General features: G+C 63.1%; 1 protein-coding gene across 1 annotated transcript in view; it reads left to right on the top strand.

The window, feature by feature from the left end:
• The window catches only part of LOC137455233 (hydrocephalus-inducing protein homolog), a 60322-nt gene that overhangs the window by 5573 nt on the left and 28450 nt on the right, over positions 1-26299 (top strand). Inside the window, exons 4-28 of the mRNA XM_068165854.1 lie at positions 192-391; positions 1753-1877; positions 2562-2763; positions 3752-3763; positions 4089-4248; positions 5174-5273; positions 6625-6743; positions 7383-7606; positions 7733-7800; positions 8920-9155; positions 9768-9868; positions 10611-10746; positions 11482-11646; positions 12317-12469; positions 13808-14046; positions 15300-15555; positions 16171-16314; positions 17210-17353; positions 18349-18662; positions 21783-21849; positions 23073-23282; positions 23935-24072; positions 24340-24517; positions 24927-25057; positions 25768-25901. Coding sequence (XP_068021955.1) covers positions 192-391; positions 1753-1877; positions 2562-2763; positions 3752-3763; positions 4089-4248; positions 5174-5273; positions 6625-6743; positions 7383-7606; positions 7733-7800; positions 8920-9155; positions 9768-9868; positions 10611-10746; positions 11482-11646; positions 12317-12469; positions 13808-14046; positions 15300-15555; positions 16171-16314; positions 17210-17353; positions 18349-18662; positions 21783-21849; positions 23073-23282; positions 23935-24072; positions 24340-24517; positions 24927-25057; positions 25768-25901 — 3956 coding nt within the window. The remainder of the gene's footprint in view (positions 1-191; positions 392-1752; positions 1878-2561; positions 2764-3751; positions 3764-4088; positions 4249-5173; positions 5274-6624; positions 6744-7382; positions 7607-7732; positions 7801-8919; positions 9156-9767; positions 9869-10610; positions 10747-11481; positions 11647-12316; positions 12470-13807; positions 14047-15299; positions 15556-16170; positions 16315-17209; positions 17354-18348; positions 18663-21782; positions 21850-23072; positions 23283-23934; positions 24073-24339; positions 24518-24926; positions 25058-25767; positions 25902-26299) is intronic.

Below are 26299 nucleotides of genomic sequence, written 5' to 3'. Positions count from 1 at the left end.
GGGGCAGGGGGTGCTCCCACAAGGCTCAGCACACAGCATGGGGTGCTTCTAGAAGCATGGAATTGCTTTGGTTTGGTTGGCAGAGTTCTTGAAGATGCCACAGCTGGCAGGCAGCCAGAGCCCAGCAGCTTCCCTTCTGCCCCGGGGCCGGCACTGCCTGCAGCCTGCTGAGGCTCTTCCTTTCCCTGCAGGACTACTGCCACCAGCTGCTGTGTGTCACCCAGAGGGAGGAGTTCCCTGTGCCCATCCGGGCTGTAGGTGCCCAGGCTGTGCTGGACTTCCCCCAGCAGCTGCACTTCTCCCTCTGCCCGGTCAGGCACAGCACCCAGAGGACTCTGCTGCTGCGCAACCTGGGCCAGCGGGAGGCTCACTACAGCCTCAGCACTCAGAGGTGAGGAGCTCAGCATCCTGCTCTGCTCTGCAGGCCAGGCTTGGCCCGGCCCTGGCTGCTTCCTAGGCTGGCATCTCCTGGGCCAGGAGCTGCCTTGCCCTTTGCAGCTCTGCAGGCCAGGTTTCTGGCTGGCAGGAAGCCAGGGGGAAGCTCTGAGTGCCAGCAGCTCTTCCAGCCCTGTGCTCTCCAGCAGCCCTGCTCTGGTGGCATTGCCAGCAGCTGGGCTCTGCAGCCTCACTGCAGGCAGCTGGGTGCAGTGTGGTGTGGGGGGGACCTGATGTCATTTTCTCCTCTAGGCCCTTCTGAGGGCTGAATCTCCTCAGCACTGAGCCAGGAGCTCTCTTTCTGATCCCGGGGGGTTGCTTTTCCTTCTGCTGTCTGCAGTGAAGGGAGCTAACTCCACTGGGTGTCTGGTCCCCAGTGGTGTTCCCCAAGGCTCAGTGCTGGGGCCAGTTCTCCTGAACATTCTCTCAATGCCCTGGGTGAGGACATTGAGGCTGCCTCAGTCAGTTTGCAGACAGGCCCAAGCTGGGCAGCAGTGCTGAGCTGCTTGTTAACCTACAGAGGCACCTGGCCAGGCTGGGTCAAAGGCCAAGCCAATGGCATGAGGTTCATCAAGGCCAAGTGGCAGGTCCAGTAGCTGGGTCACAGCAACCCCCTGCCACACTCCAGTCTGGGGGAAGAGTGGCTGGAAAGATGCCCAGCAAAGACCTGGGGTGCTGCTCAACAGAGGCTGCAGCTGAGCCAGCCTGTGCCCAGGTGGCTGAGCAGGCCAACAGCATCCTGGCCTGGGTCAGCCGTGGTGTGGCCAACAGGAGCAGGGCAGTGTACCCCTGCACTGGGTACTGGATTCACAGCCTGAGTACTGCAAGGACTTTTGGCCCCCTCACTGCAGGGAGGACATTGAGGTGCTGGGCTGGCTCCAGGAAGGACAACAGAGCTGGTGAAGGCTCCAGAGCAAAAGTCTTGTGAGGAGCAGCTGAGGGATCTGGGGTTGATTTAGCCTGGAGCAGGCTGAGGGCAGATCTTCTGGGATCCTTCAGCTCCCTGACAGGAGGCTGGAGCCAGGCAGGCCTTGGGCTCTGCTCCCAAGGAACAAGTGATAGGCCACGAGGAAATGACCTCAGTTGTGTCAGGGCAGGTTTGGGCTGGGCCATGAGGAACCATTTCTGCCCCTTGGGGGTTGTCAAGGCCTGGCCCAGGCTGCCCAGGGCAGTGGTGGAGTCCCCATCCCTGGGGGGGTTGGTGCGGTGCTGAGGGCCAGGGTTTGGTGGTGACCTAGCAATGGGAGCATGGTTGGACTGGAGCTGAAAGGTCTCTTGCAGGCTCCCTGCAGCAGCCCTGCTGTCTCTCTCTTGCAGCCCATTCTCTGCTGAGCCCTGTGTGGGAGCTCTGGGGGTCGGGGACGCCGTGCAGGTGGCTGTGGAGTTCCTGCCGCTGCGGAGCGGGGAGCACCGCGGGGTCCTGAGCCTGCACTGTGACTCAGGTCAGTGCTGGGCACTGCCTGCCTGCACTCTGTGTCCTTGGCTGCCCCCTGCAGAGGCTCAGCTTTGGTTCCCAGCCAGTGCTGGGCCTGAGGGGTGACAGGAGGAGGGCAGGGCTCAGCCAGACTCTGTGGTGCCCAGGGCCTCTGGCACTCCTCTGTCCCCTGCTCTGCTTCTCCCTGGGCTGGCCTCAGACCCTTTTGCTGCACTCTCCTCTCCCCATCTCCATCCCACACCTCACAGCTTCAGGACTAAAAGGCTCTTGGGCTTGGGCAGGAAGTGCTCCCTGCCTCCTGGGAGAGCTGTTAGATTTATCCTGGGGCAGGAGAAGCCCAGCTCAGGCCCCAGGAGAAGTGTCAGCCTCCCCAGGCCCTTGAGGAGTAAGTGGGGAGCCAAGGTGTGACCTCCAAATGCTGCCCACAGCCTTGGCTCAGCAGAGCTGATGCTGAAGCAGAGCCTTGCTCACAGATGCCCTGGGGGTGTGTTTCCTCTGCCTGCAGCAGAGCTTTGCTTTGTGCCTGTTGCTGCCCTTGGCTCCTGGGCAGCCTGATGTGCTCCCTGGGTGCTGCTGTGGTGCTGCAGCCCTGCAGCGAGCACTGGAGCTGTCTGGGGCTGGTAGAAAGGATCCAAATGCTCCTGTAGCTTGCAAGTGAGACGAGCAGAGACTCCCCTCTGCTTTCTTCCAGGAGAAGACATTCACAGCAGCCTCAGTGGCACAGCTGTGGATGTGAACATCAGGCTGGACAGGAGCTCCTTGGCCATGCAGAAGACCTACCTGTCTCTGAGCACCTGCAGCACCCTGCTCATCCACAATGGCAGTGATGTGAGAGCTCACTTCCAGTGGAAGGCTGCTGCTAGTCAGGAGGAGGAGGAGCAGCAGCAGCAGAGGTGGGTTGGAAAGCTGCACTGCAGGCAGATCCCTCTCCAAGGGTGACACTCAAGGCTGGCCTCCAGGGCTCTGGGTGCTTTGCAGTGGTGGAGGCCAGGAAAGCCCCCACAGCACCAAGGCCTGGACCCCTGGGCTTTGGGGTACTGGAGCTCAGCACTTCCCTTCCCAGCTGCATCCACACTCCAGCTGAGATGGTGTCTTGGGGAGGAACTGCAGGGCCTGGATTTCCCCAGAGAGCAAATTGCCTTTGTGGGGGCACAAAGCACTGAGGTGCAGAGATCTCTGGGCTCCAGAGGGTCCACGAGGCTGAGGCAAGGCTCAGTGCTGGGCTGCCCTGAGTAGCAGCACTGAGCACAGCTCAGGCAGCACAACTCTGCTGCTACTCACTGCAGCTTCTCCTGCTGCAGCTGGCACAAGCTGGCAGGCTCCTTTCCCAGCCCTGTGCAGGGCAGAGTGCTTCAGGGGCCCGGAAGGTTGAGGCCATCCTGCTGCAGGCCATGAACTGCCTCCTGCTGTCCCAGTTTCCAGCACCAGGAGCTATTTCCAGCCTTCCTTAGAGGCTGAGCAGAGTTGGGAGGTGGAGGGTTCTGCAGGGAGGGTGGAGCAAGGCAGCCCTTGGAAGCCCCATTGGCTTCCAGCACCTGTGTCTTTGTGGTGGTGGGAGATGGGGCAGGCTCTCCAAAGGCTGGCTGTGGGGAAGCTGGGAAATTGCCACATCAGGCAGCAGAGGAACCCCTGGAGCCCAGGGGCTGAGCTGGGAAGCACACTGCAAAGCCTGGGGGAGCTGGGGAAGCCTTGGGTGTCCTTCCAGCCCCGGGGGCATGGAGGGAGCTGCAGTTAGTCTGAAGCCACAGCTGGGGAGGAAAGTGCCTTCAGCTGGAGGGCTCTTCAGGGGCTTCTGAGCAAGGCAGCTTCAGTGGGGCTGGGCCAGCCCCGGGTTGCTCTCTGGTTTGCCTTGCCCAGTGTGTGGCTGCTGTGCAAGCTCAGGCTGTGCCAAGAGCAGCCCTGGGCAGCTCTAGGGGAGGAAAAGCCACTGGAGGCTGCTGCTGCTGGAGCCTCCATCAGCTGTGGCAGTGGCTGTGAGGCAGGAAGGCTCTGGGGGGGCTGCTGGCTTGCACAGAGCTCTTCAGAGCTTGCAAGCATGGAGTGCAAGTGGGCAGGGAAGAGGCAGGGGTGCTGGGCTGGGGCTGGGAGCCGGGGGCTCGGGGGCAGCCCCTTGCTGTGCCGCTGCTGTGCCTCCCCGAGGCCTTCTGGCAGAGCCTCTGCAGGGCTGCTGCCGCTGCCCTTGCCTGATGGGCTGCTGGGCTTTGGCTCTGGGCTGCAGGCTGCAGGGGCAGTTCAAGCCACATCCCCCCGAGGAGCCCAGGAAGCAGCCTGCTCTCCAAGGACGCCGTTCCCGGCTCTCCCACATCTGCCAGCAGCAGAGGGCGAAGGCGCAAGCAGAGGCCCTGCTGCGCTCCCAGATCTTCAGCATCGAGCCGCTGGTAAGCCCCAGCCCAGAGCCCCCATTCCTCCTCCTGCCTGGGGGAGGTCCCTTGGCAGAGCCTGCCCCCGGCTGGCTGTGCCCAGAGAGAAGAGCTCAGGGCTGGAGCCCCGGGGGCGCAGCGCGGTGCCCAAAGCCTTTGGGAGCTGCAGGCTCCCGGCAGAGGGCGAGAGCCTGCTGGCAGCTGAGCTCTGCTGCCAGGGCTCCAACAGAAGGGCACTGCCTCAGCGTCCTGCCAGCCTTCAGAGGGCTCTGCAGGCTCAGCTGCAAGGCCAGCCCCTCCCTGGGGGCTCTGGGGCTTCCCAGAGGCTGTCACAGCACTGCCAGGTCCCAACCCAGCTGAAGAAGGGAAGGAGAGGAGGCAAAGTTCAGCTGAGTCGTGGCAGGAGCAATCCCCTCCTGGAACCTGGGATGGCACCGGCTGGGAACCTCCCTCCCAGGGTCACCTCTGAGCCTGGGCCCAAGGCTGGCAGCTTGCAAGGGGCTTTGGGAGCTGAGGTGCCCCTGGGGCCAGAGAGCAGTTTGCTGCTCTGTCTCTGGCAGGCTCCTGGTGCTCCAGGTAAGGATGGAGGGACACCAAGTGTAGCCTGGCCTCAAGCCCTGGGAGTGGAAATCTTTCCTCACTGGCTCTGGGGATGTTCCACACTGGGCTCTGGGGCTGGCTAGAAGTGGGCTGCTCCATGGCTCTCTCCCCTTCTGCCTTGCCCAGCCTTCTCAGGCTCTTGCTTTCCCAGGCTTCCCTCCCTTCTGGAGCAGGCTCCCATGCAGAGCTGTGCCTGTGTCTGCCTCTCCTCCCCCAGCCCAGCACATGTGGTGTTTGCTCCTCGCTCTGCCTTGCTGCTCTGAAGGGAGGCTGCAGGGCTGTGGCTGCAAAGCTGAGCTGGAAGCTTTGGAGATCAATGGTTTGCTGCCATCTTCTCTTCTAGGAGGGAGAGGTGTGGCCAAACTCCTCAGCTGAGATCCAGGTGACCTTCAGGCCCCAGGCAGCCAGAGTCTATGAAGCAAGGCTCTACTGTGCCATCTCAGGTACAGCTTCTTCCTGCTGCTCTCTGCCCCAGGCTGCAGGCCAGGCCCCAGCAACCTTCCAGCCCCCTGGCTCCTGCTCTAGCTGCTAGGAAGGGTCAGTGGCCAACAGGACCCGTGCCTGCTGTCCCTGTGGCTCCCAGCTGCTCTCCTGGCCAAGGCCAGGGCTCAGGACACTGCCTCTGGATCCCAGATCCCACGGGAGGCAGGGAAGGGCTCAGGTTTCCTGCCGTGGGTTTGCCCTGCTGGGAGGAGGCTGTGAAGGCTGAGGAGCTACAGACCTCAGCAGCTTCAGTGGCCCCTAAGCCCCTCCAGCCCCTTTCCCTCCCAGAGGAGTCCTCCTTGCCTGCAGGCATCCTGGGGCTCCTGAGGTGGTAGGAGCTGAGTTCCAGAGTGCTCCCAGCCCCTGGATCTCCTCCCCCTGAGTGCGGGGTGCCCTCCCGAGGAGCATCTCTGGCCAGCAGCTGCTTCTCCCTGCCTGGGCATTGTCCCCTGGCAGCTCTGAGGCTGTGCTTCCCCTGGGTGGCATTGCTCAGGGCTGGCTCTGCTCAGCAGGAGAAGGCTCTCCCTGGCAAGCTGAGCCCCAGCAGCCTGCTGGCTGAGCTCTGTGCTGCTGCTGTCTCCCTGCAGTGTGCTCAGGCTGTGGGTGGCAGCAGCCATCCCTGCCCCCAGCTCTGCCCTTCCAGAGGTGGTGGCTTTGCTGTGCTAGCCCAGGGCAGGGAGTGCTTGCAGCCAGGTCCAGGCTTCCTTGTCCTTCCTCTCCACCTCTGCAGGGTGCTGCTCAGGCTGTGTCTCAAGGGTGGGAGCTTGCTGCAGGCTTCCTCCAGGGAACCTGATGCTTTGCCTCAGCTCCAGAGCCCGTGGAGGTCCAGCAGCCCAGCTCCCATGCCAGGGATCAGCTTTTGACTTGTGTTGGGAGAGAGGAGCCTGCTCCTGCCAGGCCCTGCTGGGCCTTCCTCTCCTGGGGCTGTGCAAGAGGAGCATTGCAAAGCAGCTGCTCCCCTGTGCTCTCAGGCTGGAGTCTGTCCCAGAGGCAAGGTGCCTGAAAGAGGAGCCCCAGGAGGTTTCAGTGGGGAGTCAGTTCCTGTTGCTCCTTGATTCCTCCAAGCCCCTTGGCTGCCCTCCTCATCCCCCTAGAATGTTTGCCCCTGAGGGTGCTGAGAGCCTGGCCCAAAGTGCCCCGGGAGGGGGCAGGTTTCCCCTGCCTGGAACCACTGCAGCTCAGGTTGTTTGGGGCTCAGAGCCACCTGCTCTGCTTGCAGCTGCTCCTGCTGAGGGCAGGGGGCTTGGGCTGGCTGCCCTTGGAAGGTCCCTGCCCCCCTCAAGGAGTCATCCAATGGAACTCTCTCCCCAGGCCGGGAGGCCAGGCTGCCTCTGCACATCCAAGGGGAAGGCCGAGGGCCCTGGCTCTGCTTCAGCCTGGAGCAGCTGGACCTTGGGCAGGTGTTGCTTGGCTCCACCAACAGCTATGTGGTGAGCAGCAGGGGCTGGCAGGGCTTGGGGGGAAGTCCCACTGTGGGCACAGGCTGGGAGAGTTGGGGCTCTTCAGCCTGGAGAAGAGAAGGCTCCAGGGAGACCTTAGAGCAGCTGCCAGTAGCTGGGGAGGGACTTTGGAGAAGGGCTGGGAGTGCCAGGATGAGAGGGGATGGGGTGAAGCTGGAGGAGGGCAGCCTGGCCCTGGAGAGAAGGAAGAAATTCTTTGCAGTGTGTGTGGGGGAGGCACTGGCACAGGTTGCCCAGGGAGGTCATGGGTGCCCCCTCCCTGGAGGTGTTCAAGGCCAGGCTGGATGAGGCCTTGAGCAGCCTGGGCTGGTGGGAGGTGTCCCTGCCCATGGCAGGGGGCTGGAACTGGATGAGCTTGAAGGTTCCTTCCAGCCCAACCCCTTCTAGGATTCATTCTCTGCAGTTCTGGCTGCTTTGCATGAAACCCCCACAGGCAGAACTGTCCTTTGGTTTCTGCCAAGCAGCAGCAGGCAGCAGCTTCTGCCTCTTCCAGCTGGGAGGTGTTTGACCAGGACACACATCAGCCTGCTGGGAGGGAGAGAGGGAAGGGAGGGAGGGAGGGAGGGAGGGAGGAAGGCTCCTCAGGTGTTCCCATTGGATGTCTTGCAGGTGACTCTGCACAACAAAGGAGCCATCGATGCCTCCTTCAGCTTGGTCCCTCCAAGTACAGCTCTGGGCTCCTGCTTCAGCTTCTCCCCCTGTCAGGGCCTGGTTTTGCCAGGTGGGTCCCAGGTTGTCCAGGTCTGCTTCTGTCCCAGCAGCCTGGGGCACTTCAGAGAAGAGTTCAGCTTCCGTGTGGAAGGATCCCCTGAGCCTGTGACCCTGAGTGTCAGGTGAGAGGCTGCTTGAAGCCCCCTGTGCTGTGAGAGCAGCTTTGCTGCATGCCAGCAGCAGTGCAAGCTGCAGGCTCTGCAGTGCTCTGCAGCCAAGCCAAGGCCTCCTCTGCTGTGTCCCCACAGGGGCTGTGTCTCTGCACCTTCTCTGCACTTCGATGTCCCTTGCCTGCGCTTCGGGGACGTCTCCTATGGTGAGTGTGGCCTGGCCTTGGAGCACAGCCTGAGGGCTCTGCAGCCCCAGAGTGCAGCCTCAGAGCCTCCAGCACCTGTGGCCCTCCAGAGCAGCCTTCAGGATGTTGAAGCAGGGCTGCAGGTTGCTCAGGCAGTGTTTTGCCATCATGAGATCCAAGAGGCCCCAGGGACTAGCAGCCGGTGTCTTGTGGTGTCCCTCATCAGCCCCAGGCTGCCAGTCCTTGGCAGCAGGATGGCTGTGACAGTCCCAGGAGGGCCCAGGGGGTGGGATTGCAGGAGAAGGGAGTTGAAGCTGTGGACTAGCCTGTGCCTGCTGTGGCTCAATGTTGTTGTCAGGCCTGGACACCATTTCCACCCCCACCCCCCCGAGCTGTAGTGTCAGATGTTCATTGGGGCTGGGAGGGCCACTGGGTTTCCCCTGCCAGGCAATGTGGCCAAGGAATAGCTCTGCCTCAGGCCCTGGTGTGCTCAGAGTCCTGGGCTCCTTCTCCTTGCCCAGCAGAAGCCCAGCTCTGCTGCCTGAGATGCAGATTCTGGTGCTGCAGTTGAGTCTGACAGAAGGCTTTGTCCTGAGGGGGTCTCAGGTGTGCATGGGAAGCCAGTTCTGGGCTGCTTGAAGAGCCAGGAGCAGCCTGGCCAGGATCCCTCTCTGTTTTCCTCCTGCTGCTGGACTTGTGAGAGAATTGCTGGCCTTTGCTGAGCTGCATCCTCCCCTCCCTCCATCCCTGCTCTGCCTCTTGGTTTCCTTGTGAAGAGACAAAGCAAGAGGAATGCCAGCAGGCAGAACCAGGGGATCCAAGAGGAGAAGTGTCCTCATTAGCTGCTGGCATGGCTGAGGCCTTGGCAGCTGAAGGCTTCCCCCATGCCCTGCTGGCCACACTCTCCTGAATGCAGCCCAGGAGAGCCTTGGCCTTCCTGGCCAGGAGGGCAGCTGGCTGCCTGATGGGGAATGAGTTGTCCCCCAGCAGTGCCAGCACAGAGCTGCTTGGCTTCCCCAGCAGCTGTAGCTCCGAGTGAGGAGAGCCCAAGCCCCAGTGCAGTCTGAGCATGCCAGGCTCTGGGCAGCAGGAGGCAGAGGAGCTGTGTGCAGAGGTGCAGAGCTGTGTCCTCTCCCCTAGGCTTCCCTCACAGCCTGTCCTGTCGCCTCACCAACGCCTCCCCGCTGCCCCTGGCCTTCGCCCTCCGCCTGCCCGGGGATGGCACAGCAGAGCCCAGCGTGCCCAGCGCTGCCCAGCTGCTGGACAACTCTCTCCCCTCCTGGAGGAGGGCAGCCACGGGGCTCCTCAGGCCCTGTGAGTTCACCATCAGCCCTTGCAGAGGCACCATCTGTGCCAAGAGCTTCGTGGACATCCAGGTAGGGAGCGGTGGGGCCAGAGGGGCTTCGGCAGCTGGGGCTGAGGCTTCCCTGCTCTGGGAGAGGGCTTCAGTGCTGCTGCCTGGGAGGGTGAGGCCAGGCAGAGCCCTGCAGCAGGGCTGGCCTCTGGGACCTTCCTGAAGGAGCAGCCTTTGGATTCTGCAGGCAGAAGCTGCAGCTCCTGCCCCACACTTGGATTCCCTGCAGTCATCTCAGTGGCACTGCAAAAGCTCTGGCAGCTGAGCAGCTTCTGCTGGGCCAAGCTTCTGCAGCAGCTTCCCACTGCACAGCTGGAGTGCTTCTGCTGGAGTCAGCAGCTCTGCCCTGCACTTCTGCTGCTCAGTGAAGAGCAGAGCCTGGGCCCTTAGCTGCCAGGCAGTGCTGAGCACAAGATGGCTCTGCTGGTGCCTGCATTCCTCTCACACAGGGCCTGGCAGCTGCCAAGGACATTTCTCCAAGCAGCTCTTGCCAGCAGCCTTGTGGTGCTGCCAGAGCCTGTGCTCTGCACATGGAGCAGCAGACCTAGGGCAAAGCCCTCCCTTTGCTTCCCAGGGCATGGCAATGGCAGGAGAGCAGCTGTGGGAAGTGTTTGGTGCTTTGCTCTCCCCCCAGGTCACCCTGTGCTCCAACACCCTGGGCACCTACGAGCTGGCACTGGTGGTGGATGTGGATGGTGTGGGCCAGGAGCTGCTGTCACTGCCCCTCACAGCCAGGTACCAGCACTTTCCTTGCAGCCCTTTGGCTCTCCTGGTGCATCCAGCCCCTGCCATGGGGTCTGCTGGCTCCAGCTGCACAGGAGAAGGCTGGCTCCAGGAGCTGCTTCTGGCCAGCCAGAGATGGGAAGAGCAGGCTTTGACAGCAGCCACCTTGAGGAGCATCTGCCCAGAATGGACAGGCCTGGCCCTGAGCCCTTGCCTGAAGGGCACAGCAATCCTGTGAATGATTGGCACTGCCCCTCCCCTGGCACAGCCTGGAGCCATTTCTCTTGTCCTCTCCCTTCTTCCTTGGGAGCAGAGCCCAAGCCCCAGCTGGCTCCAGCCTCCTTTCAGGGACTTGTGGAGAGCCAGGAGGGCTCTGCTCTGCCTCCTCCTCTCTAGGCCAAACCCCCCCAGCTCCCTCAGCTGCTCCTCCCCAGCCCTGTCCTCCAGCCCCTTCCCCACCTTGGTTGCCCTTCTCTGGCCCCACTGCAGCCCCTCAGTGCCCTTCTTGGAGTGAGGAGCCCAAAGCTGCTGCCAGGATGTGAGGTGTGGCCTCAGCAGTGCTGAGCCCAGGGGGCCAATCCCTGCCCCGCTCCTGCTGGCCACAGCACCGCAGGTCCAGGCCAGGCTGCTGGGGGCACTTTGCAGCCTCTCTGCCCCAGGCAGCTGTGTTCTGCTCCCTGCCAGGCCGTCTCAGGAGTCAGGAAGCCTCTCCTCTGCCAGTGTCTCCATTGCCTTTGGCCCTCTCTCTGCCCAGGTGTGTGGTTCCTGCTCTGCGAGTGCCCAAGCCCGTGGTGACCTTCGGCCGCTGCTACCTGCAGCTCCCTGCCCAGCAGCTGCTGACCCTGGTGAACGACAGCGACCTGCCAGGCTGCTATGCACTGCTGCCTCAGGTTGGCATCACCCCCACCTCCTGCCCCCAGGGCTCAGCCAGGCTGTGCTGGGGAGAAAAGGCCTTTGGGAGAGAGAGACCTTGGTGCTTTCCAGTGCGCTGAGAACAGGACCCAACCCGAATGGGACCTTAGGGAGCAGGGCAATGGGAACCCTCCTGCAGAGCAACCTTGGGCAGCCCTTTGGGAAGCACTTTGTGCTCTGGGCTGCTGTCATGCAGGAGAGCTCAGAGGGTGGGCAAAGGCTGCTCTGCCAGCCCAAACGTGGCTGCTGGTGAGTACAGCAGCTTTGGGAGCCCCTGAGGATGCTGAGACTGTCCAAGGCTCCTTGCTTGTTTTGTGCCTTCCTGCCAGGGCCAGGCTGTGGGGGGCTCTGAGCTGCCTGGGGCCCTGCCAGGCCGGGCTGTGGGGGGCTGTGAGCTGCCTGGGGCCCTGCCAGGGCCGGCCTGTGGGGGGCTCTGAGCTGCCTGGGGCCCTGCCAGGCTGGGCTGTGGGGGGCTCTGAGCTGCCTGGGGCCCTGCCAGGCCGGGCTGTGGGGGGCTCTGAGCTGCCTGGGGCCCTGCCAGGCCGGGCTGTGGGGGGCTCTGAGCTGCCTGGGGCCCTGCCAGGCCGGGCTGTGGGGGGCTCTGAGCTGCCTGCTCTAGGTGCAGATGTCCCTGCTCAGTGCAGGGGCTTGGAGTGGAGGAGCTTGAAAGGTCCCTTGCAGCCCATGCCATGCTGTGCTCCTCCCCCTTCCAGGAGCAGCAGGAGGAGGCTGCTGTGCTGTACTCCAGCCCTGTGCCCTGTGGCATCATTCAGCCTCACAGCTCCGTGGAGATGCCCCTGACCCTGGTGGCCCAGGCGCTAGGGAGCCAGGACACTCCTGCCTCTGTGGCTGTCTTTGGCTGTGCAGGACACCCCCTGGTGAGTCTGCTCTGTGCCACAGGGCTTGCTGGGGCCTGAAGGGTAGAGGGCTGCTGGCAGGGCAGAGGGAACTTGTGCCAGAGGGATCCCTGGCAGCGGGTGGCGGCGAGAGGAGAGGCAGGGTGGTGCCCTCTGGGCTGGTGAGCAGAGTGTGCCACAGCAGGGCACTGGGGACAGGGCAGATGGGCTCATGAGCCAGCAGCCTCCCTGGCTCTCCTCCTCTGCTGTGAGGAGAGCAGCAGCAGCTGCTGCTCCCGTGGGGCTCCTGGGGAGGAGCACCCAGGGACAGCCCAGAGTGCTGCTGAGGCAAAGGCTGCCTTGGGAATGAGCTGAGAAGGCTCTGCAGCAAAGGGATGGCTTGGGGCAAGCCTGAGCAGCAGCAGGGCTGGAAGCAGGCACAGGGCACAGGCAGGAGAGCTGCTGCTGGCACAGCAGGCTGGGCAGGCTGGTTTCTTTCCCCCTGACAACAGCAGCTTGTGGCTTTCAGCTGGGCTCCCTCCAGAGCCCACCCTTGCTGCAGGCCTCCTGGGTCAGGCTTCCAACACTGCCAACTGCCAGCAGGCAGAGCTCTCTCCTGTCCAGGAGCAGCCTCAGAGCTGTCTGATCCTTGCCAGCTTTCCCTAGAGTGTGGTTTTTTTCTCTCTCTCCCCCTCCCTGCTTGCTGGAGCAGGAAATCCACCTGGTGAGCATTGGGCAGGGCCCAGTTGTCTCTGTGCAGCCCCAAGAGATCAACTTTGGCAGCATCCCAGTTCTGCAGGACGTCTCCCGCAGTCTGCAGCTCTGCAATCAGAGCCCCATCCCTGCAGCCTTCCAGGCAGAGGTGGTGAGTATCTGGAGAGGCTTCCAAGGGAAATGGCTGCTCTGTGGCCACCTGGGGCTTGCTTTGCATCTGCAGCTTTCCCAGCTGGCTGCCTGAGAGAGCAAGCAAGATGTTCCATCCCCAGGTGGCCAGAGGAGCCTGGCTCTGGGGGCAGGTTCAGCTGGGGCAGCCCTCAGGAGAACAGAGCTTGAGGAGATCTTGGAGCAGCAGTGAGCCTGGAGCCTGTTTCCAAGCTCTCCCTTTCCTTTGTGGAAGCTCCCTGGCTGTGGGAGTCATTGGTTTGGAGCTCTGGGATCACAGAATGCCTTGGGTTGGAAAAGACCTTTCAGATCCTGCAGGCCAAGCCTGAACCCAGCACTGCCAGCTCAGCACTGAACCGTGGCCCTCAGCACCACAGCTCCAAGGCTTTGAAATGCCTCCAGGGATGGGGACTCCACCCCTGCCTTGGGCAGCCTGGGCCAGGCCTTGAGAGCCCTCCAGAGGAAGAAATTGTTCCTCACGCCCAACCTAAAGCTCCTCTGATGCAACTTGAGGCCATTTCCTCTTGTCCTATTGCCTGGGAGGAGATGCTGAACCCCCCCTGGCTCCAGCCTCCTCTCAGGGAGGTGCAGGGAGCCAGAAGGTCTCCCCTCAGCCTCCTTCTCTCCAGGCTGAACAAGCCTGGGTCTCAGCTTTGAACTGAGGATGGGGTTTTGAGCAAGCTGCTCTACTTGGAGATGTCCCTGCCCAGGGCAGGGGCTTGGAACTAGAAGATCCTGCAGGTCCCTTCCACCCCAAACCATTCTGTGATTCTCTGATCTTCTCCCTGGGACTGGCTGGAGAAAAGTCAACTTCTTGCAGCCTCTCAGTACTTCAAGAGGCCTCTGAGCAAAAGGCCTCCAAGGAGACTGGAGGAGGAACCAACCTTCTCTTGAGGCCGGGTGTCCTTTGGGCTGGGGAAGTTTAGACTCGAGGTGAGGAGAAAGCTTCACTGAGAGAGTCATTGCTCATGGGAATGTGCTGCCCAGGGAGGTGGTGGAGTCCCCATGCCTGGAGGTGTTCAGGAGGGGATTGGAGGTGGCACTTGGTGCCATGCTCTAGTCATGAGGTCTGTGGTGACAGGTTGGACTGGATGATCTCTGAGGTCTCTTCCAGCCTTGGTGATACTGTGCCATGGGGGGCACTGAGGAGAGTCTGTGAGAGGAGGGGGGCACAGGGGGGTGTAAGCTCCTGCAGAGGTGCTGTTTGCAGCCCCCCTGGCTCAGCTGCAGGCAGGTGAAGCCTTTCTGCTCTGTTCCCCTCACCTCCTCGCCCCAAGGGCCCCGGTTTCCAGCCTCAGCTGGGCTCTGCCTTGTCTTGCAGGCTGGCAGAGGCTGCTGCTGGAGGGTCGAGCCCAGCCGAGGAGTGATCCCCGCCGAGGGCCAGGTGTCTGTGTCTGTCACAGCCCAGCTGGACGACACAGGGCAGTTCCAGGCCGAGGTGCAGCTGCTGGTGGAGCACAGCCGTGGCTACGGCATCCCCGTGCGGGCCCTCGGCGTCGGCAGCACCATCGTCCTGGACAGGCCCTTGGCTCCGCAGCTCAGCCTGGGCACTCGCTTCAGGTAGGTGTCCCTCAGCTCCTGCTGCTGCCAGGGGCTCAGCCAGGGCAGCTCTCTGCAGTGCCCAAGGGATGCTGCCCTGCCCACAGCAGCTGAGAGGATGTGCTGGGGAGGGTTGGGAGCCTTCCTCAGGGGCAGGACCGTGAAGAATGCTATTGATGACTTGGCTCAGCCAAAAGGCCCCCAGAGAAGGCCAGCACAACTTTGGTACAGCTTGCCCAGGCTCCTGGGCCCGGCTGGGAAGGATCCCCATCCCAGGCACCTTCAGCAGCAGCTGAACGATTTGGGCAGAGGAAGGGAAAAGACAACTCTGAACCTGAGCTCCCCTCCAGAGCCAGAGCCCAGGAGCTGCAGTTTCTGCTTCGGTCACAAGATGGACTGCCTTGAGCTGCTGCCTGCAGCAAAGGCAGAGCAAAGGGGGGGCAGGGGGGAACCCCAAACTCCGGAGGCTTTGCCTGAGCTCCAGAGGCAGCTTCCTCACACAGCAATGTTCAGGTGGGGAACTTCTGCTCAGGGCAAGAGGCTGTGCCGGGAGCTGCAGGCAGGCAATGTCCTGAGCCCAAGCCGCGCTCTGGGTGCAATGGCAGAGGCAAAGCGAAAGCAGGAGCTAAGCTTCCCCCTTGTCCGCAGCGAGAGGGAAAGTGGAGCCGCTGGGCAGCGGCGGAGGGGAGGCTCCAGCAGCACTCCCCCAGCCGGCCGGCAGCCGGGCAGAAGCAAGGGGGGAAAGGGAAGGGTTTCCCACCCCCCCTCTCTGGAACTGCCGCTGGAAACAAAGCGGAGCAGCGGCAGAGCAGCGAGCTGAGACGGAGCCGAGGAGCTCCTGAGCAGCAGCAGCAGCAGCAGCAGCACAGCGGGGAGCGGCCAGGGCCCTGCCCAGCAGCTCTGCTGCTGCCTTGGTGCCGCCGGCGAGGCCGGAGCCAGCTCCGTGCGGAGCCTCTGTCCTCTCCCTGCCGCTGCCGCTCCGGGCCTGCGGCAAGGAGGAAGGGCTCTGGGGCAGCCGGGGCTGGGCTCGGCTGTGCCCCGTCGGGACAGCTCTGCAGGAAGCTCTTCCTGGCTGGCTGCAAACAGAGCAGCTGCTGGGAGGGGAGAAGCTCAGGGCCAGGCAAGGGCTGGCTCCTGCTGAAGCTTTGAGCCGGCTCAGCCTTTCCGAGGGGGTTGCACTGCCAGCTGTGTGGTCAGACGGCAGCGGCACCAGCTGGGGGAGCGCTGGGCAGCAGCAGCTCTGCTCACCTTGGCCATCTCTGCTCCTCTTGCAGCCTGGCTCCCTGCTGCTACAGCTTCCAGGTCACCAACCGAGGCCGCCGCTCCCAGCGCCTCTACTGGACCCTAGGAGGCTGCTCCCTGCCTGCCCAGCGCGGACAGCTCCCTGCCCTCAGCAGCACCGAGGCCAGAGCTCCCCCCCAGAGCCTCGCAGCTGCCTGCCCTGTGTTTCAGCTCCGGCCCAAGGTTATGGAGCTGAGGCCAGGCCAGACGATGGAGGTGATGCTGGAAGCCTTCTCCAGCACTCCCCAGGTGAGCTCCCTCCCGAGGGCTGAGCCTTCCCCATCAGATCACCTCCCCTGGGGCTTGTCCTGCAGTCACAGCATCAACCAGCTTGGCAGAGACCCCCAGGATCACCCAGTCCAACCTATCACCCAGCCCTGTCCAATCCACCAGAGCCTGGCACTGAGAGCCTCCTCCAGGCTTTCCCTGGAGACCTCCAGGGGCGGTGACTCCACCACCTCCCCGGGCAGCACATTCCAGAGGCCAATTCCCTCTCTGGGAAGAACTTCTTCCTACCAGCCAGCCTGACCCTCCCCTGGCACAGCTTGAGACTAGCTCCAGTTCCATCCCAGCAGCTCCTCCAGCTTTCTGCAGCGCTGTGCACAGCCAGGGCAGAATCCTTTGGGGCAGGGCTTGTCCCAGGCAGCACAGACCTGCCCAGAGCTTTGTGTGGCTGTTGGCTGCAGCAGGATGGCCTCTGGAGCTCAGCAGAACTGGGCTGCAGCAGAGGCTGTGGAGGGCAGGGGCAAAGAGGGAGCAGTGAGTGTGACTTGAGGGCAGTGGCAGGGCCGTGGCTGGCAGCTGCAGGCTGTCTCCTGGCCCCCTGCTGGCAGCCCCCCTGTGCCCTGTGGCTTCTCCCTGCAGGCGGTGAGGGAGCAGCTGCTGTGCCAGGCCGCGGTGGGCGGCGAGGCCAGGAGGAGACAGATCCTGCAGGTGGAGCTCAGCTGCCAGTTCGTTGCTCCTGCCCTGCAGATGTCCTCCACAGCAATCTCTTTCCACGTGGAGAAGGTGAGCCTCTGGCTGGCATCCTGGCACTGAAGCCCTGGCTGCTGGCTGGAAGCTGTGGGCTGCCTGTGCTGGGCTTGCAAGCAGGAGGGGAAAGAGCTGCTCCCAGTCCCCAGGGCTTTGGCTGATGACTGCAGCAGGACCAAGCTTTGGCCATTAGCACTGAGGTCCTTCCTGGCTCCCCTGGGGCTGGGAACAGCCTCAGCAGCTCGACTCTGCCCTCCTTGGTGTAGCACCACTGAGAAGAGTCTGGCCCCACCCCCTGGTCCCTTTGGCTCCTGCTGAGCATTGCTCAGCTGCCCTCTGGGGCTGCTCTTCTCCAGGCTCAGCAGCCCCAGGCCTCTCAGCCTTTGCTCCTCAGGCAGATGCCCCTCAGCATCTTGTCACTGTAGCAGGGGCAGCAGGTGCCTGGAGGGTGCTGGCTGGCTGTGCCTGGTCAAAGCCAACCTTAGGCTGCTGCAGGCCCTCCCCTGCCTCCTGCCCAGCAGCCCTGCTTTGAGGAGGCTCCTGGAGCTGGAAAGGTTGCAAGGGGTGCAAGCTAGGTGACTGGAACTCCTCTTGTGCTGCTGTCCCCAAGAGAGGACACACCACTGGAGTCAGATGCTCTGGGCTCACACTCTGGGCTTGATCTTTTGGCAGCAGCTGCCTCCTCTCGGGGTCCCCTTCCCTGCCTGGCCCATGAGGCTGTGCCCCTGGCCCCTGGGCAGTGCTGTGGTTTGCAGCCAGCAGCAGCTGTGCTGTGCTTAGAGAAAGCCCTTCCAGAAGGGCAGAAACAAACCCAAAGAGTCCAGAGGAGCTGTGCTGAGCTGTGGGGGCTGAAGGCTTGGAAAGGCATCAGAAGGGGAAGGAGGTGCCTGGGCACTTGAGGTTGCTTGATGCTTCTCTCCTGTGGCTGCAGCAAGCAGGGGATGTCCTAACTCCCCTGGCCCAGCCTCTTGCTCTGAAGAACATCTGCCCCCTGCCACTCAGCATGGTCCTGGCCTTAGGGCAGCCCTTCTCCATCTGCGACGTGGAGCAGCAGCCCCTGCCTGCAGATGCTCAGGTGAGCAGCCCTGGGCCTTGCTGCTGCTGGAGTGGGAAGAGGGAGGGCTGTGCTGCTGTGCTGCTCTTGGGAGGGCCTCCAGGAGAGACTTGGCTTCTGTGGAGTCAGCAGAGGGCTGGCCTGAGCTAAATCGGGTTGGAAATGAGCTGCTGGAGGGAAGAAGATACCCTCTGAATGGGGAAGAGAGCCATGGGATGCTTTGGGTGGGAAGAGACCTTTCAGCTCAAGAAGGCCAACTGGGAACTCCTCACTGCCAGCTCACCACTAAAGCATGGCCCTCAGCACCAGATCCCCAGGACTCTGCCATGGGATGGGGAGTCCACCACTGCCCTGGGCAGCCTGGGCCAGGCCTTGACAGCCTTTGAGGAAGAACTTGTTCCTCATGGCCAAAGTGAAGCTCCCCTGGTGTGACTTGAGGCCCTTTCCTCTTGCCCTGTGGCTTGCTTGGCTCCTTGCTGCAGCTTCCTCTCAGAGTCCTGGCTCTAAGAGATGCAGGGAAGGGCTCCAGCCCCTTCTGGGCAAGCCAGCGAGTCAAGCTGCCTCCTGGAAGCCATCCCAGCAGCCAGCCTCAGCTCTCTGTCTGCTCCTCAGGAGCAGCTTGCTCCCTTCAAGGGCAGCCCTGCCTCTGAGAGGGCTGAGGATGCTCCTCCAGCCCCTGCCTGCCCCCTGTGTCAGTGGCAGGGGCTGGGCACAGGCTCTGCCAGACAGGTGGTGATGTGGGCATGGGCACCACTCCTGTGCCCTGCCGGTGCCAGCCCTGCCAGGGCCAGGCTGCAGTGCTGGGAGGAGCAGGGCAAACAGCCTTGGTGCCAGGGTGCTGCTCTGGGGGGGGCTTTGGTGCCTCTGCTGCAGCCTGAGGGGGGCTGGGCCAGCAGTGGGGTGGGGCTGGCACAGGCAGGCCCTGCTGGAGCCACACTTGGGCACTGCCATGGTTCATGCCCTGAGCCCTGGGGACGGCATCCCACGGCTGCTGGATGCTCTTCCTCTCCTTGCAGCCCATGAAGCTGGAGGCAGGGCAGGAGCTTCAGCTCTGCATCAGCTTTAACCCTGCTCATGAAGAGGGTTTGCACTCCTGGCAAGTGGAGCAGGCTCTGAGGATCCAGTTCCTGGAGCACCCTCACCAGGAGCAGGTCCTGCTGCGGGGAGAAGTCTGCTGCCCCAACCTGCACTTCCAGAGCATGGCTGTGGACTTTGGCTGCATCCTCAATGGCACTGGAGCTGTGCAGAGCCTGGAGATGAGCAACTGCAGCCAGCTGCCTGTCTCCTACTGCTGGCAGCTGCTGCCAGACAGCCAGGGCAGCCAGCTGAGGTATGGCCACCTCTGCCCTCTCCTTGCAGCTCTTCTCCTTCCTGCTGTCCTGCTTGTGCTTTGCAGAGACCAAGGTGCTTTCCCTGGGCTCTGGCCAATTGCTTTCCCCTTGCCCTGGTGGGAACAGGAACAAGCCCTCCAGCTGAGCTCAGGCTGGCTGCTCAGGGCACAGGAGTCCTGCAGCACTGTGATGCTGGGCAGGAGACACTGCTCTGCAAGCCAGCCTCTGAGACACTGGCAGCACTTCTCCTGGAGCCCATGCCCCCCAGTCCTGCTTTCTCTCTGGAGCTCCAAAGCCCTGCTTGGGCCCTGGGACAAGCAGATACAAACTGGGAGCTCTCTGCCTTCCCTGCCAGCCCCACCTCTTCTCATTGCAGTCCTAAGAACCGACACAGGAACTGCCCCCAGGACGCTGTCCAGTGCTGGCTCCCCAGCTCGGGAGAGCCAGGGACCTCCTGGAGAGAGTCCCAGGGAGGCTGCAAAGCTGCTGAGGGGCCTGGAGCAGCTCTGGGAGGAGCAAAGGCTGAGAGCCCTGGGGCTGTTGAGCCTGGAGAAGAGCAGCCCCAGAGGGCAGCTGAGCAATGCTCAGCAGGAGCTGAAGGATGGGGGCAGGAGGCTGGGGCCAGTGCCTGGTGCCCAGTGCCAGGGCACGGAGCCTGCTGCCCCCTGGGGCTTCCATCTGAGCAGGAGGAGAAACTTTGGCTGTGTGGGGGCTGGATTGGCTGCTCAGAGGTGAAGCCTGCCTGGCACCCAGCCCCTGCTCCAAGAGCCTCCACCTTCAGGCAAGCAGAGGCCACTCCTCTGTCCCCCCAAGCACAGCTGCTCTGCTGCTGCCAAACCACAGGCATCCTCTTGCCCCCTGCCCTTGAGCTCTTGCCCAGCACTCAGAAGATCCCTTCTGGGCTTGCTCTTCTGCAGGCTGCACAGCCCAGGGCCCTCAGCCCCTGCTCTCACCTTGTCTCTTTAGAGACAAAGCCTCAGCTCCTGGGGCTGCTGCAGGGACAGGACAGAGGCTGAGGGCTCCATCGCTTCCTGGCTGCAACCTGGCTGGTAGCTTCTTTTCCTTCCACCTTCCCCTGACCTGGAGTGGTGCCAGGGATGGGGCATCTCCCCCCTCCTCAGGCACCCTGGGCCAGTGTCTCCCTCTCCTCAGCATCCCAAATGTCTGCCTTGTGTCTGCTCTGAATCTCTGAGCTCAAGCCTCCCCCCACCCTGGGCCTGGCACACCAAGCCCTGCTCCCAAGGCTGTCCCCAGCTTCCTTGTAGGGCACTGGGAGTGCTGCAAGGCCACCAGAAGGTCTCTGCTGGGCTCTGCCCCTTTGCTTCTCAGTCTCCCTTTTTGCACAGTGTGTGTCTGGTTGCCCTTCCTGGTGCCCTTCCTGGCCCCCAGCCCTGGCCTCTGCCCTGTCTGCCAGCAGCCAGGTGCCTGCACTGCCCCTGTGCCAAGCTGGGCAGCCCAGAGCCTGGCCCTGCTCCATCCTGGGCTGGAGCTGCTGGGCCAGAGCCAGTGCTGAGCTCAGAGCAGCAGTGGCCAGCCAGGAGCTGCTGGGGCAGTCTCCCCTGCCTGCCCCTGCAGTCCCTGCTCACAGGGAGCTTCTGTTCCAGGTGCAGCCTCCCGGCCCCAGCAGCGCAGGAGGAGAGAGCCTGCGGGCAGCGCTCGGCCTCTGCAGGGAGCAGCTCCGGCCATGGGGGTGTGGAGGAGCCAGCCCAAGCCCTGGGGGCAGTGGGGGACCCTGCCCAGGAGCCAGCAGATGCCCAGGACTGCCTGGAAGCAGAGGTAGCTTTCCTGGGACACCTCCCAGCTTGCCCCCAGAGCCCTGCTGCTGCCAACCTCCCTTCTCATGGCCCCGCGGCCCCCTGAGAGCAGGAAGGGCAGCAGGGCCAGCAGCTGGACACAGGGCTGCTGGGGAGGGACAAACAGGACAGTCTGGCTGGGGGAGGCCTCCCTCAGCTCCTCCTGGCCTCTGGAGAGTTTGGGCTGGGTTGTTTCCCAGTGTCAAATGAGGCTTTTACCTGCATGCTGCTGGGAAGGCTTTGAGCTTCCTTCTGTGCCAAGCCCTGATCCCCAGGGGCCACCTGCTCAGCCCCAGCCATTGGCACATCCTGGCCTTAGCCAAGGGCTGGGATGGCAGAGACGGCCCCAGAGCTGTCAGGGCTCAGGAAGGGACCTGACCCAAGGGGAGACTCAGCCCTGCCCAGTGCTTTGTCTGCCAGGGAGATGTAGCTCTGCTTAGGCCCAAGGCTGTCCCAGCAGCGTTCCTGCAGAGCCTGCTGGTGGCCAGGCCCCAGCACAAAGCACTTCTGAGCTTCCTGAAGCAGCAGAGCCTCTGGAGCTGGAGGAGCAAGCCCAGAAGCCTCTCTCAGAAACAGGGCTCAGAAGGCCAGAGCCAAGGCTCCCTTTGCAAGCTGGCACCTCTGAGGTTAAAGACAAGCTGCCAGCTGCTGCAGGGCAGGAAAACATCTCAGCTGCCTTCTTCAGGAGGGTGTCTGGAGAATAATGACCTGGTGGAGCTCCTCAGCTCTCCAGCAGCCATCAGGGCATGGAATGAAACCAAAGCACCACCTGAAACTGGAGAGCTGGGCCAAGCCCTCCCTCAGTCCTCCTTTGCCTGTGCTGGGGAGTCTCAGGGGCAGCTGTGTCCCTGCTTTGGTCCTGGAGAACCTAAGCTGTCCAGGCAGGAGCTTCTCAACATGTTCTTTGGGCAGGAGGGAGCAGAGCTGGACTGGCACCAGGGTGCCAGCTGCCCCCTTGGGCTCTCTGCCAGGCTCCTGCAAGCTTGTGTGTAGGAGGTGAGGATGGAGCCCAGGCCTGACCTGGGGCTGGCCTTGGAGCCACACTCAGCAGATGCCATGGCCATAGCCAGACTTGATTTGCTCCCAGCTGCCATCTCAGCTGCCCCTGGCTTGAGGAGGTGCTGGAGCCTGCAGCAGAGTGCTCTCACCCAGAGCAGCCACTTGCTCACTGCAGCCCTTGGTGCTTGCTTTGCAGCTGCTGTCCGGTGCCATGCAGCAGGAGGGGGCCCTGGAAGGTGCCCTGGAAGGTGCTGTGCAGCAGGAGGGGGCCCTGGAAGGTGCTGTGCAGCAGGAGGGGGCCCTGGAAGGTGCTGTGGGAGCTCCCAGCCCAGCTGGGATGAGGCAGCTGATGAAGCTGAAGGAGACAGAGCCCCACAGGCTGGGATTGGAGGAGGTAAGTGGGAAGCTGCCTGGCTTCCAGCCTTGCAGTGGGAGAAGCAGTTCCACAGCTGGGACTGCCACTGCTGGCCCTCAGCACTGCTCACAGAGTGGCCTCACATCCCTCCAGGCAGCTGGGCATGGAGAGGCCATGCAGGACATGGTGTAGGGCTGAGCCAAAACACTCCTTGTGCAGCAGCTCTGGGGGCATTCACAGCACCCCAGCATGGAGGGGTTGGAAGGGACCTCTGGGCATCATCAGTCCAAGCCCCTGCTCCAGCAGGGCACCCACAGCAGCTTGCCCAGCAGCACAGTGCTCAGGGGGGGTTGGAAGCTCTCCACACCAGGAGACTCCACAACCTCTCTGGGCAGCCTGCTCCAGGCCTCCAGCACCCTCACACCAAACAACTTTCTCCTCCTCTTCACATGCAACCTCCTGGGCTCCACTTTGTGCCCACTGCCCATTCTCCTGTCCCTGGGCACCACTGGCAAGAGCCTGGCCCCAGCCTCTTGCCCCCCACAGCTCCTTTGTCTCTTGCTGAGCATTGCTCAGCTCCCCTCTGGGGCTGCTCTTCTCCAGGCTCTCAGCCCCAGGGCTCCTCACAGAGCTGCTCCAGGCCCCTCAGCAGCTCTGCAGCCTCCACTGGACCCTCTCCAGCAGCTCCCTGTCTCTCTGGAAGTGGGGAGCCCAGCACTGGAGCCAGGACTCCAGAGGTAGCCTCCCCAGGACAGAGGAGAGGGGCAGGAGAATGTCCCCTGGCCTGTTGGCCACAAGCTGCACATCTTCTTCACCCTGTCACTAAGCAAGTGCTGGAGAGGACATTTGCCAGTGGCTTCTGCTGTAGCATCTGGAGAGACAGCAGAGTGCAGATCAGAGAGTGAGGAGCAGCAGGAGTCAGGGGAGCTGGGCTGGAGGCCCCCCTGGCTGCAAGGCCTCTCAGCTTAGCACCTGGTGTGATCCTCCAGCCAGTGAGGAAGGTTGGAAAGCCAAGTTGTGCAGCAGAGAGAATTTCTTGCTGCCAGGATCCCTCCCAAATGACTTTAGTGTGGTGCATTGATTAAGTTCTTCCCAATCCAAGTGCTCAGCCTCTCCCCCCACTCAGCCTCTCCCCTGCTCAGCCTCTCCCCCCACTCAGCCCCTCCCCCCGCTCAGCCTCTCCCCTGCTCAGCCTCTCCCCTGCTCAGCCTCTCCCCTGCTCAGCCTCTCCCCTGCTCAGCCTCTCCCCCTCTCCTCCCCAGGTGTTCGATGTGCTGCCACTCTACGGGCTGCTGCAGCCAGGCCAGAGCCAGCAGGTCACCTTCAGCTTCTTTGGCCACCCCAACGTTGTGGCCTGTGCCAGGGCCCTCTGCAGGGTGCAGGGAGGCCCCAGCTACGAGCTCAGGCTGCGTGGGGAGGCCTCGCTCCTCAGCTACCACCTGGACACCACGGAGCTGGACTTTGGGCTGCAGGTAGCGCAGGCTTCTCCTTGTCTGGAGCCCTCTCTGCTGGGGGCTGCCCACTGAGCCCTAGGGCTAGCTGCTGTGCTGGCTCCAGGCCTTGGAAGCACCACCTTGGAGTGATGCATTCTGCTTCCAAGCTGCTCTGGAATGGCCATCCCCACCCCACCCGAGCTGGGAAGTCTGAGCGGGGAGGTCCCTGCTGCCTGGGGGCAGGATGGACTGGCTGAGCTCTGGAGCTCCCTGCTGCCTGGGGGCAGGATGGACTGGCTGAGCTCTGGAGCTCCCTGCTGCCTGGGGGCAGGATGGACTGGCTGAGCTCTGGAGCTCCCTGCTGCCTGGGGGCAGGATGGACTGGCTGAGCTCTGGAGCTCCCTGCCAGCCTGGCCCCTTCTATGCTAAGTCCTCCTCAAGGCACTTGGCTGCTCTCTGCTCTCATGCTTGGTGCTGTCCCTCTGCAGGGTGCCCCAAAGCTCAGCTCCTGTGCAGGGCCCAGAGCTCCCTTGTGGCTGGGGGTCCCCAGGTGAAGCTGGCAGAGCCAAGTGCCCTCCTCTCCTGCTGCTCTGCTGTGCTGCCTGCCTTGGCTCTTGTGCCAGTGCCAGCTGCAGGAGATGCCCAGTGCCAGGCCTGTCTCTAACTGCCCGCTCCTCTGTCCTCTCTGCAGCTGTGGGACTCGCTCCTGGAGGCAGAGGTGACCCTGCAGAACAGTGGGAAGCTGCCCTTCACCTTCGTGGTGCTGAGCCCTGGCACGGCCACTGCCCGCAGCCCCCTGCCCGGCGTGCCCCTGGTGGTGCCCAGCACGGTGAGGATGGGGGCAGCACAAGGGACTGTGCCTGTGCCTGTGCCAGCCTGCACTGCCCTGGCTGGGCTTGGAGGGAACAAATGGGGAGAAAGAGAAGAGGAGAGGAAGATCCCCCAGCAGCAGCCAGGGCTGGGAGCTGCCTCTGCTGAGGGGGATGGAATCACAGGATCCTTGGGCTTGGAAGAGGCCTTTCAGACCCTCCAGGCCAGCTGTGCCTCAACTCCAGCCAAGCCTTTCTGCTGCATTCCCTCCCTCCTCTCCCTGCAGGGCTGCCTTGAAGCCGGCCAGCAGCAGGTGCTGAAAGTCTCTTACCTGCCAGAAGTGCCTGGGCTCTTCTGCAAGGCTTTCCAGCTCCAAGTGGGTCACCTGCAACCAGAGGAGATCTGCCTGAGAGGAGAGGGAAGCTTTCCCAGGCTCTGCCTGCACCTGCCCAGGAACATCCAAGGCAAGCACTGCCTGGCTGCTCCTCAGGATGCTCCCCTGCCTCTTCCCCCATCTCCCACAGCCAAGCCTGGAGGCTGCAGGGCTCTCAGAGCAGCACTGGTTGCTTCCTGAGTCTCTGGCAGTCCCTGGGGGCTGTGTCCCGGCAGACTCCCTGCTGCAGCCCTGCCGAGCTGCTGGGCGAGACGCAGGCAGGGCTTTGGGCAGGCTTGGATGGGCAGCAGCTGGCAGGGGCTGAGCTGCTGCTCTGGGGGAGGAAGCTGGGCAGGGCTGAAGCTCAGGCTGCAGGCAGGAGGAGCAGCTCCCACTGCCCAGAGCTGCTGGAGGAGCGTTGCTGGGAGAGGCGCTGTGGGGAGGGGGCTGCCCAGCCGAGATGCCCACGCTGCCACCTGAGGGGGGGTTTCTGCCCTCAGGAAACAAGAGATGGGAGCAGATTCTCAGGGAGCTGAGAGGGGAGCTGGCCCAGGACAAGGAGAGAGAGAGAGCAGATGTCCTGGGGGAGGCTGCAGCCACAGAACCACCCCCAGATGACTCGGACGCCACGGTGAGAACAGCTGCTGCCCCGTGTGGCACCTGCCAGCCTCTCCCCCTTGTGCCATGGATCCCCTTGGAGCCCACAGCAGGCTTCTGGGTGCCCTGCTAACAGGTGGGCCCTCCCTGCCCCACTTAGCTGGGACATCATCAGCTCAGCTCTCCAGCTCTGCTAGTTGTCCCTGCTGGAGCTGGAGGAGCTTCCTGGCAGCCTGGGGGGAATCCTGCAGGCCCTGCTCCTGGGGATGAATTGCTGGGGCCCCATCTCTAGGCTGCTTCTTGCCCCCCAGCCAAGCTCTGCCAGGTGTGCAGAGCTAGAGAGCAGCAGCCTGAGCCAGCCCTGGGACTGTGATCTCGCTGCTCATCTCCAAGAGGCAGCAGCAGCAGCTTCCTCCTGGCCTCCTTGGCAAGAGGGCTTTGCTCCAGGCTGCTCTGGCACTGCTTGGGGGCAGGCCAATGCCTGGAGCTCTGGCAGGTCCCTGGCTTGTCCCTCTGTGTCTGGCCAGATCAGCTTGGATTGCAGTGCCTGGGCAGCTGAAGGGGCTGGAGTTGGTAGCTCTGGAGACAAGGTCCTGCCAAAGAGAGCTGGAGGTGTCCCAGGCAGTGGGGCAGGAGGACTCCCTCAGCCCTCCCAACAAGAGCAGGCTGGGAGCCTCCTGGGGAGCTGAGCCCATGCCCTGGGAAGGCCCTTGGCTAAGCAGTCCCTGTCTTTCCTTGCCTCAGCTGGACACTGGGCTGCAGGTGCAGCTGGAGGACATCCTGCTCAAGGAGCACATCCTGGAGCAGCAGGCAGCTGTGGCCTGCAGCGCCCCAAAGGAAGCTGCCTTGAGGCTGCCTGCTCGCCGCAGGCTTCTCGAGTGAGTAAGGACATCCCTGGCCGTCTGCAGGTGCTCTGGGGGTGACAGCCAGCAGTGCAGCCCTGCTGCTGAGAGCTGCTGGGCTCTGCAGAGCCTGGAGCAGCTGTGGCCAGCAGCAAGGCTTTGCTCCTGAGAGCTGTGCCCTGCTGCCTGGGAGCAGCTGAGTGTCCTCGCTTCCCTGAGCTGTGGAGCTGCTCTCAGCTCCCCACAGATGCTGGGCTCTGTGCCTAGAGCTGAGGGGACCCAGTGCAGACCATGAGGCCCCTCCAGCCAGCCCAGACACCATCCCTGCTGGGCAGCCCTGAAAGAGGCAGCTCAGAGCTGGCTTCCTGGTGCCACCAGACCACATCTGACCCGAAGGGCAGGTTGGCAAAGTCTCCCTCAGGGGCCTTGGCTGC

This window comes from Melanerpes formicivorus, unplaced genomic scaffold, assembly GCF_026170545.1.
Source record: "Melanerpes formicivorus ecotype bairdi unplaced genomic scaffold, bMelFor1.0.p_v2 SCAF_93, whole genome shotgun sequence".
NCBI classification, from domain to species: Eukaryota; Metazoa; Chordata; class Aves; order Piciformes; family Picidae; genus Melanerpes; species Melanerpes formicivorus.
The sequence above is the reverse complement of the archived record's forward strand: the minus strand, read 5'-3'. Positions and strand labels throughout refer to the sequence as shown.